At 55.0% G+C, this 10,976-nt stretch overlaps 1 protein-coding gene across 4 annotated transcripts in view; it reads left to right on the plus strand.

Annotated features, from left to right (window-relative positions):
* The window catches only part of MYH14 (myosin heavy chain 14), an 89,893-nt gene extending 84,175 nt beyond the window's left edge, over positions 1-5,718 (plus strand). For all 4 annotated transcript variants that reach the window (XM_082606522.1, XM_082606521.1, XM_082606524.1 and 1 more), the window contains 4 exons: positions 809-1,017; positions 2,755-2,863; positions 4,540-4,712; positions 4,872-5,718. In XM_082606522.1, the coding sequence (XP_082462648.1) occupies positions 809-1,017; positions 2,755-2,863; positions 4,540-4,712; positions 4,872-5,031 (651 nt within the window). In that variant the 3' untranslated portion in view covers positions 5,032-5,718. The remainder of the gene's footprint in view (positions 1-808; positions 1,018-2,754; positions 2,864-4,539; positions 4,713-4,871) is intronic.
* The last annotated feature ends 5,258 nt before the right edge of the window (positions 5,719-10,976 follow it).

Consider the following 10,976-nt stretch of genomic DNA (forward strand, 5'->3'; position numbering starts at 1 on the left):
CTGGGCAGGGGCGACAATGGTGTCTGCCTTTTATAAACCCATTAAGCCATATATTTGATCTGTTTTTTACTTTTTCTATATCACGGTTTTATTTTCCAAAAAAGGTTTAAAAAAAAAAGCATATGCTGATCACCACATCGATGTCTTCCTTTGAGGGTGAAATGAAGTAAAGTATGAATCAGACTGGATCTGACTAATTTCGGTGTCCCCGGCATAGGACCTCACTCAGAGTATGAGCTGAATAAATAAACAGGCACTATTATTAGAGGTATGTTTACACATTCCCAGTGTAGTAGCTCCTGAGCCAGCATTTCTCAAAACCGTCCTGCATATCATTTGTTTCAAAACCACCCGAGATGCTTGTTGAAAATGCGGATTCGTGGACCCCGTTCCAGACCTGCTGAATCAGAATCTCTGGAGTGGGGGGACCCTGCAGTCCACAATTTTTTAACAAGCTCCCCAGATGAGCCTGGTATGAACAAAAGTGTGATAACCCTTGGAATAAACTCATTCACAGTCAAAGGTAGAAGTTATAGCGTTTAAACAAGTTTGTGATAGTCTTGTGGCCTTATTAAAATAGCAAAAACCTATCTAAAAGGTTAAAACCCAGGGCTGGCACTGCTGTTGGCTGATGAGCCAATTGGAGAAAAATACATGCTACCATTTGTTGAGTATTTAGTATATACCAGGTTCTGTGCTATATATTTAACAATCATCAACTCACTTAGTTGTGGGAGGTGCCTGCATTTACCTCCCACCTTCCCTCTGAGACTCCACCATGACAGTCCTGCCTTTCCCACTGCTGCAGGTGGAATCACTGGCCACAGAGTTGTCAGCTGAGCGCAGCTTCTCAGCCAAGGCAGAGAGTGGGCGGCAGCAGTTGGAGCGGCAGGTCCAGGAGCTCCGGGGACGGCTGGGTGAGGAAGACGCTGGGGCCAGGGCCCGCCAGAAGATGATCATCGCTGCTCTTGAGTCTAAGCTGGCCCAGGCTGAGGAGCAGCTGGAGCAGGAGAGCAGGTAGGTGGGAGAGGAGGGCACAGCGGGAGGGCAATCCTCACATTCTGGTCAATGAGATGAAGGGGAGCTGTGTTACAAGCACATGGTTTAGAAACATCCAAAAGGCATCATAATATTAATGGTTGATGATTTCCTATGTCATTTAGGATGCTTTGTGCTGCAAGTAACTGCATTCCCACTATATAATTTAAACAGTAATGTAGCAGTTAGCTATAGCTGCATAACAAACCACCTTAAAATTTAAGTGGCTTAAAACAACAATTTTTTATTATTGCTCATGAGTCTTTGGGATGGCTGGTAGGTTCTGCTGATCTGAGCTTGGTGGGACTCACTCATGCATCTTTGCTCAGCTGAAAGCCAGCTAGATGGATTTGCTGATCTTGGCTGGGCTCTCGTACGTCTCCATCCTGGCCTGGGACAACAAGGCTAACTTGTCTCTGCTCCAGGCTGGCCCGGGATTGTTCACATGACAAAGTGAAGGTTCCAAGAGTGAGGGCTTCTTGGGGTCTAGATTTGGAACTGGTACAATGTCACTTCTGTCACATCCTGTTACTAAAGCAAGTCATGTAGGGAATCCCCCCGGTGGTCCAGTGGTTAGGGCTCCTCCGCACTTCCACTGCAGGGGGCATGGGTTTGATCCCTGTTCTGGGAACTAAGATCCTGCATGCCACACATGGCACGGCCAAAAAAAAAAAAAGCAAGTCATGTGGCTGGCTCAGATTTAAGGGAATGTCCAGTCATGGCTGCCAAGCACTGCCCATTGCTAGGGGCCCCATCACATGGACTTCACCCAGGTGTGGATGAGCAGGGACCGTGGGGATGGGGGGAATTAAGGAGACAGGAGGGAAAGGATTGGAGGGGAGAGAGGAGGTAAGGATGGCCTCAGGTGTCTGACCTGCATATCTAGGTGGATCATGGGGGATTAGGAGGAGGAGCAGGTTTGGGAGAAGGCATTGAGCCCAATGCAGGGTGTGCAGGGTCTGGGGATAGCTGATGCTGGGGGCTGAACCAGGCTGGAGCTCAGGAGACAGATTTAGCAGACACCAGGCTGTTGATGGTTGTAGAAACCTGGGGCACAGCTGAGCTTGTCCAGGGAAAGTGTGTGAGTGAGAAGGGGAGAAGACAACAGAGATGGTTGGAGATGGAGCTTTGGGCTTCCAGACTGTTCCACAAACACAGAAAGCTAGAGAAAGAAATTGAGAGAGAATTCCAGGCCAGGTAGAGGGAAGGTCAGGTGGGAGATGATGAGTCCTGAACTGAGGGCTAGGGCTGTGAGGCTGAGGAGGGGACAAGACAGAGTCCAGGGGGCAATGGGACAGGGTTTGGTTACTAACAGGCTGGGGGTGGGGCAAAGGAGAGAGAAGGGGTGAGGACAATGCCTGGTGGTCTGACTTAGGGACTGGTGGTCAGTGGGTCAGTCCCCTGAGAGGAGGAAGACTGGGGGCGGGGTGGTGGGGGAATACAGTTGAATATGAGAGACTGAGTGGGATATGGAAAACTGGTATAGACACGGAGACACTTTTAGGACCTTCAGGCATCTTACTAGAAGCTAAGTTACTAGATTCCCTGGTGGGAGCCTGGGTGCCAGTGTCTGGCCTGAGTAGACTGTGGGAGCTAGTTGTGGGTGGAAAAGAGGGCAGAGGCCACTCTGAGAACAGGTAGCCACTGGATGAGGCTTGGGGGACTGAGCCCCAGGTGAGCAGCTCTCCTGATTCTCCCATTCATACCTCTCCATAGGGAGCGCATCCTCTCTGGCAAGCTGGTGCGCAGGGCTGAGAAGAGGCTTAAAGAGGTGGTGCTCCAGGTGGAGGAGGAGCGGAGGGTGGCTGACCAGCTCCGGGACCAGGTGAGCAGCTGATGTCATTGAGGTGCAGTGGGAGTGGTGGGGGGACCACTGACAGAGAAGTAGCACATGCCATCTCTGGAGGCAGTGAGTTCCCATCACAAGAGAACGTGTGGGTGCTGGACTGGAACTGAGTGCAGACACCATCCTGGGGCTTGGTGCATCAGCAGAGAGCTGGAATCAGTGACTTTGTGATGCATAAATTCTGGAATCCAGGAAAGGCCCTGGTGGGGACCTTAGACAGCCAGGGAGAGGGAAGAAGTTAAACCCTACCCAGAGGCTAGGCCACAGCTAAAATAACAACACCTGCTGTTTACTGACTGCTTTCTACGAGCCAGGCACTATGCTAAAGACATAACATATAGTACACTTAATTCTTATCCAAACTCTATGAGGTAGGTTAAACTATTATTTTCCCTCTAATTTTGGTGAGAAAACTGAGACAGAAAGGTGAATTAACTTGCTCACAATTATTTATTTAGTAAGAAATAGAGCCAGAGTTCACACTCCAGCACTCTGGCTGCAGAGTCTGTTTTCTTAATTATTTATTGAGTAGTTACTGTGTCCCAAGTACTATGCTACCTGCTTTTTAAAAAATACATGCTTATGTTCTCTCATCAGCTCCATTTCACAGGCAAGAAAATGGAAACTTTAAAAGGGGATATAATTTGCCCCAGTCACACAGTCAACAGAGAGAGCCTGGATCAGATCCTCTTGCCAGCTTCCACCCCAGGCTCAAATGTGACTGAGTCTAGTTGCTGTGCCCTTAAAAGCTCAGCTGTGTTTTATTCAGCATTCATCTCACAAAACAATTGTTGAGCACTCTCTATGTGCCAGGCACTGTGCAGGGCATTGGAGATGTGACTGTGAATGACACAGAGAAGGACTGTGCTCTCAAAGAGCTCACATTTTCAACGTAGGAAAAGAAAGATACCATAAACCTATAAACAAGTAAAGATAATTACAGATTGTGACAGGGGCTATGAAGAAAAAAGAGAATGAAGAGAGAGGGAGACACAGAGGACTGGGGAATCCCCCCTAGATTGGGGGTGGGGTGTCAGCAAGACTTCTCTAAGGAAGTGACATTTGAATTGATACTGAAGGGTGAGAAAGAGCCAGGAAGAGGGAACAGCAGGTGCAAAGACCCTGGGGTATGGAAATGACCTTGGTGAGTTCCAAGCAAAAAAGCAGACCAGTATTGCTTGAGAGAAGAATGGGGTTGGGGGGTTGAATGATAAGAAATGTGGTCGGAGGAGTTGGCAGGAGGCAGATTATGTATGTCCCCTCCATGGAGAGAGAGATGGCAGGGTCTAGGGAGGGTCTCAGTGAAGATGGTCTGATCAGTGTGTTTATGGGAAGAAGACCCTGCAGGGCCTGGAATGCCAGGCTGAGGGGCTGAGACCTTGTCCCAGGGGTACTGGGGAATCACGGAGGACTTTGAGCAGGGAAGGGGCAGGGTCAGCCCTGAGCATAGAAAGATCCCTCTGAGGCCGAGTGGGGGATGACCTCACATTTGAATCTGAGGTGGAGGCTGGTGAGAGGATCTAGGAGAAAAGAACAAAGCATGAATAGATGGCAGGGCACAGGACAGAGTCAGGATGTAGGAGGGATGAGCTGTGGGGAGCTCTGGGTGAGGGTAGCACCCAGAGAAATGACCCAGCCCCCCTGCTCACACCAAGCTGGAGAAGGGGAACCTTCGAGTGAAGCAGCTGAAGCGGCAGCTGGAGGAGGCCGAGGAGGAGGCGTCCCGGGCTCAGACGGTCCGCCGGAGGCTGCAACACGAGCTGGAGGATGTCACAGAGGCCTCCGAGTCCATGAACCGGGAGTTGAACACGCTGAGGAACCGGCTTCGGTAAGGCCACCACCCCGCACATGTGCACCCTCGGTCCATAAACCCCAGGATCTCGCTGTCCCCTCATCTCTCTGTGCCCTCCTCCCCATTTTATTCTGTCTCTCGATATCTCCCTATCTCTCACTTTTCTCTCTGCCCCCTGGTCTCTCCTCCCCGCAGACGCGGCCCCCTCACCTTCACCACCCGCTCAGTGCGCCAGGTCTTCCGACTGGAGGAGGGCGTGGTGTCCGACGAGGAGGCGGCGGCGGAGGAGGCGGAGCCGGGGTCTGGGCCACTGCCCGCAGAGCCCGAAGGGTCCCCTGCGGCCCCACCGCAGTGACCCTACCCTGCCTGCAGCCACCGGGCCCTCCCTCCCTGGCCCCCTTGGTGCCTGTCCCACGAACAACCCTCTGGCTTCTTGCACTTTGGAAATGGTGCCACCCTCTGGCGTGACAGCACTTATCAGCCCCACGGGGTTGGGGGCAGGGGGTCACCTGAGACTTCCCGTGAACCCCTAAACAGAGGAGTGGGCAAGCAGGGAGAAAAGGACTGGGGCGCTCTCGCTTGGGAGAAATTCGGGTGTAGTTGGCAAGCTGGGGTCCCATCCAGCTCCAAATCCTTCCTTCAGTTATGAATGATCTATATTAGGAAGGGAGCATGGCTCCCCTGCCCTCCTCAGCCAGGGCTTCCCACGCCCCTTCCCCCTCCCTCTCTCTCCTCCCCCTCCCCCTTAAGTCTCCCCCTTCCCCCTCCGGCTCCCTCTTTCCCCCTCTCTCCGTGTCTTTCTCCACTTAGTCACTGACCCCAGAACTTCTGAGCAATAGCACCCTGAGCCCCAGGCCACCACCAGCCTTTGACCCTTGCAGAGGGGCAAGATAAGGGGACCTCACTCACTCCCCTCCCGCCATGCTCCCTTTTGGTTGCCCTTGTGTGATCACAGTTCATTTGGAGTTTCCCATGGGAGTTGGAGGAGGCCCCCATACCCTCCCAGACTCCAGACTCTGGCAGAAATAAACTCCAACCCCGACTGGACCCCTCGGGGGCTGTATGTGTTCCTGCAGGGGTAGGGGGACAGGATGGGCAAGGGGCAGCGAGTGGAGGGGGGCAGTCTGCTGGTTCTAGTCCAACTGGCCAGTGTTGGGGGACCTCACGTGTACCCAGCATTTAATGTGAAAGAACTCATTTTCCCCTCACCCAACCTTCCTCCAAAGTATCCCCTGCATTATACAGATGGGAAACTGAGCTTAGTGCTCCAGGGTGCCTTGCTCCACGCCTCTCCGTCAGCGAGTGGCAGAAGGGGTGCTGCTCTCTAGTTGACCCTCAAGTCTTTGCAAAGCAGTGTTAGTAGTGACTGTTGAGCTGTTTGCTGAGTACTGTTTGTTTAGCTGAGCTCAACCTGGGACATTAGTCTCAACCCTCAGCACAACCCTTAGAGGCAGGGATTTCATTGCCTTCCAGCGTCTAGAACAGTGCCTGGCACGTAGTTGGCCTTAGTATGTTTGCTGAATTGATAGATCACCCCCCGCTCGCCCTTTTAGAGTGGTGGAAACAAGCCCAGAGAAGTTGAGAGACTTGCCCAAGGACACACAGCTACTAAGGAATTGAACCCAGTCTGGCTTCAGAGTGGGTAACTCCCGAGCCCACACTCCTTTTCTGGGGACTAGTCACCGGCACATGACCCAGGAGCTCACATGAGCCAGGAGCTCACATGACCCAGGAGCCCTCCCAGACTTTCCAGTTAGGGGTGCGGATCCCCATTTTTACCATCAGGGAAACTGAAGCAGGTACTTGCCCCCGCCACAGTCACAGGGTGAGAGCCGCCGATGAAGGGGGGTGTCTGGACCCTCAAAGTGGACCCTTGCCGTCTTCACACGACCCTGCTCTTCTGTCTGCCCCCAGAGCCCCTAGCCCCATCAGGAGACCTTCTCTGGAGACAAAGAGATGAAACTTTTAAATGAAAAGGAAACTTTTATTTTGGTGGGGAGTGAGAGGGCGGGTGGGAAGGGGCATGACACTTTTTATTTGGGTGGGGGTGACATGCGGCAGCTTCTGCAACGGGCGGTTCATGCACCCAGGGTGGGCGTGGGAGAGGCTTGGGGGAGAGGCCGTGCCGACCCCTCCCTCCCTGCCCTGGGGGTGGGCTGAGAAGACCCGCCATTAGCACCAGAGTTGGACGATTTGCAGACCTCCCCTCCCCAGACTGACTCCGGGCACCCTCCCCCATCCCTGAGAGCGCCCCCTTGCCACTCCCCCCCACCCCAACAACAGGCCAGGCCCGCCCCGCCCACTTTTGAGTGAAAGAAACTTATTGCTGTGTGTGTGTGCTGGGGAGGAGCCGCTGTATTCAGAAAGACCCCCCGCCATTCATTCCTCCCCAATCACCCCGCCCCCGCCCCGTGTCCGTGCGTTCCCGGAGCGCAGGAGGGGCGCGACATGCGTGTGGGGAGCGCGTCATGCAGCGCATGCGTGTAGTTGCAGGCACCCTGGCGGCCGGGGGGAAAAGGGGAGTCGGGACTTGGAAGTTGTCCCTTTAGCTCTCTCTCTCCCTCCCCAATCCCACACTGTTGACTTGGGGGATGGGGAACGAGAATAACGTGTGTAGAGGTTTATAATGATTGTGACTATTTTTGAAAGCTGAACTAAAAAGCTGGGTACGTGTGGCAGATTGGCGAGCAGGGGGGAGACGTTGGGAAGAGGTCCGTACCCTTTAGAAAAATCCTCACCCCCTTTCCCTGCACCGTTCGGCTTCCGTGAGGGTCAGGGGTATCTGGGGGTTTGTTTTGTTTTAAGAAGTTAAACCCTTTGGCAATATAATCAGTCTCCAACCCCGTACCCTGGTGTTTAAAGCCCCTAGCCCTTTGCCCCGCCCCACCCCGCTCCCGCCAGAACCCGCCCCACCCCTCACCCCTGGTTCGCTAGGGTTTAGGGTCCAAGGGAAGGATGGGCGGGCTCAAAAATGCCCCTTGCATAGGAATCGTTGCATCAAGAATCGTGCTCAATGACACCCCCCCACCAGTCCTCGGGCGGGGGGTGGGGGGTTCCTGAGGCCATGGGAGCAGAGGGAGGGAGGTTGCTAATTCCATGGGCCCCCAGCTCCAAAAGGGGTAGTCCCTTAAGGATTCTGGGACCGGTGTGGTCCCTGGGCTTGGGGTAGGTAGCGCATCCTTCTTGAGCCAGGATGGGGTATGAGAAATGATTTTCCACCCGCGAACGTGGGGGGTTGAAGAACGCCGGAGAAGGGCGAGCTGGGATCCCAGCCCAGGTGGATATGTGGTTTCCCAAGCTTCTGATGTTCCAGCGTCCCTCCGCTAGGGAACAGCCTCTACATTTTAAATGTAAACACCTCTGACCTAAATAAACGGTGTCCTGGCCAAGCGGCAATATCTGGACCTGCCGGCTTATGTGCGAAATGCCAGGAAAGACAAAACTTTAAAAATAAGTGTTTGTCCTTGTACTGCCTAAAACCTTAGCACATCGCCAGGGGTACATATATGACCCTCCGGGAAACATTGGCGTCCATGAAGGTGCCTTTGGGGCACCATTTAAAGAAAGGGGCTCTTGGAGGGGCAGGGTTAGGCGTAAGAAGGGGGGTGCCCCGGGAAGGTCTGGTTCCCTGGAATTGCAGACAGGTTGAGCTTATCTTGAAAATTCTAGCGTCAGGGGAACCTGAGGAGGATGTCTGATGTCAGATTTAGGGGTGTCCGGGAAATGTCCAGAGTGTGGGAAAGATTTGGAGCATCCCAAAGGCTGAAAGTGAGCTGAAGGGCTGGATCAAGTCTTGGACGTCTGAGGTGCTGGGATGCAGCTCAGGGAATGGGTGGGTGGTGGGGCTTGGGCGGGGGTGGGGGTGGGGGGTGCGCGGTGCGGACAGTATCCGTGTGCAGAGGTTAAGTCCCAGGAGCGTGTGGGGATTTGGAGGATGCGGGATGCCAGACTCAGTCTCAGGAATTCTGGGGGCAGTCCTCATGTGATGGGAATCTGGAGGGGGTGTTGGGGAATTTTGTGCGCTAGGGCCAGAGCATCCCAGGAATACTGGGATGGGAGGTCCGAGTCCATGCAGCAATACAGGCGAGCAAATCCCTGGGGGTGGGGTGGGGGGTGGGGGAGGAGGAGGAAAGAGTGAAATTCACCAGAGGGATGCTCCTAAAGGCTGAGGGAGCAGCTGTCCTCAGCCCACCCCTCCCCCCGTGCCTCCGCTTCTACTGTCTGAGCTCAGCTCCGGTTTTTGGCTTGGGTGACTGTTCCTGCTTCCCCCACATTGCTATTTTTTTTTTTTTTTTCGTGATGGGTTGCCCTCCTGGGGTGAAGGGTAGGAGGCTAGGAGGCTAGGAGACCCTCCGGTAGCTTAAAGGCCAGCCCGACCCACATGGAGGTCCCCACCCGCTTCCCAGAATGCCCCTTCCCTCGCACGCAGCATGCAGCCCCTGGCGGCTTATTGCTGAGGTGGAGTTGGAGAGGGCGGGGATCCAGTTTGGGGGAGGCATGCAGAGTAGTGGGGAGGCGCCCCAAAATGTAATTGATATAATTTGGGCGTATTTACACGAGTCGATTGCGGGGGGTCCTATGGTTCATGGAGACCTGAGAAGGCTTTTTTTCAGGAGGGGCGAGTAGTTGGGGGGATGGGCTTTGGCTCCTGCCCCCCTCCATCCTGGGGGCCCAGGTGGAGGTGAGGGGCCCGGGGGTGTCTGCTGGCGTCGTCGTCTCGGTTGCATATTATTAATGACTGTTTGATTTTTTTTTTTAAACCCTTTCCCCCACCCCCCACCCCCAGCTCCTTTGACCTTCTTCCCTGTCACCCCCGAGTCCCCCCACGGGGGGGAGGGGAGCGCTAGAGGATGGAGGGCAGGGTTGGGGGAGCGCGGCGGGCGGCCCTGGGAGAGCCAGGGGGAGTGGCAAGGGGGGCGAGGCGCAGGGACACCCCGCTCAGGCCCGCGATGCTGCTCAGGCTGCGGGATTTCTCGTAACCTGGGGGGGGGGGCGAAGGGCAGAAACACGGGGAGGAAGCGAGGAGATAGGGGTGCAGGGGGAGGGTCCAACAGACAGAGGGACCCCAAGACCGAGAGAAGCAGGAGGGAAACAGAAGGGATATGAGACGGAGAAAGAGAAGACAGAGACAGGAAAAGGCAGGAGACAGGAAGAGATGGAGAGGGCGAGTCAGAGAGAGAAGGCAGGTGACAGAGACGGTGAGGGAGACAGAGAGGATAAGAGACGGAGAGACAGACACCAAGACACAAAGTGACAGATGGCAAGAGACGGAGAGATGGACAGAGGCGGACCAAGGAGACGGAGAGAGAGAGAAGTGAACAAATTGGACAGTCAGTCGGCATCAAGGAGAAAGGTTCAGACATGGGGAGGGGGGAGAGACCCAGGGTTAGGAGGCGGGGTGGCAGCCACCGAGCCTCCCCCACCCTACCCCCACCGCGGCCCCCCTCAAATCCCCTCCCCCCTGTTGGCCCCCTTGTCTGAGGCAAAACGGTGGGGGGCAGCGAGGCAGATGGTGGGCAGCACGGGCGTGGGTGGAATGCCAGTGGGGGAGCAGCCGGTGGAGAGGCCTTGGGAGGGAATGGGTGGGGCTGCAGTGGGTAGGGGGCTAACCTAGATGTAGAGAGATGAAGACAGGCGGGTGGGGACGCTGTGAGGGGCTGAATGGAGCGCAAGTTGGCAGTGCCCCCTCCCTGGGCGGGGCGGGAGTGGTGCAGGAGGACAGCTCCAAGAGCAGTCTGATGAGGAGGGCAAGACAGCTGAAGGCTGTAATGGGGTATCTTTAAAGGGTCAAGAAGCCTTTAAACGAGAACCTTCTGATGGGAAGGTCCTGACAATGTCTGGATAGTCCAAGGGATCTAAGGATTTGGGGCACATGTGGGGTTTCTTGAAAACTTAGGAATGTCTGAAGAGTTCTGCCAGTGTCTGGGCTCTTCTAGGGCTTTGCTAGGCAGTACCAAGGGGTCTGTCTGGACGAGGGCATCTTGACTGACGGAGAGAGGGCCTGGGGGAGGTTGGAAGCCCAGTGTCTTGGGGACACCCCCTCCCAGCCATTCCCAATTGCTAACCTGGGGGGAAGGGGCAGGGGGGGACCGAGGGTCTCGCGAGGTCTCAGGCGGTGACAAGAGCTGGGGACAGAAATACACAGAGTCACAGGGGGGGAGGGTGGCCAGGGGGAACCCCCCAACACAGCCTCACTGTTGGGGGGACGGAGAAAAGCCGAGATCTCTTCCTCCTCTCTGGTGTTTTCCGGGGGAGGGGAGCAGTGAAATGGGGGCGGCCAGAGACGTCAAATATGGAAGG

The sequence above is a fragment of the Mesoplodon mirus genome, assembly GCF_964341445.2.
Source record: "Mesoplodon mirus genome assembly, chromosome: 19".
Lineage (NCBI taxonomy): Eukaryota > Metazoa > Chordata > Mammalia > Artiodactyla > Ziphiidae > Mesoplodon > Mesoplodon mirus.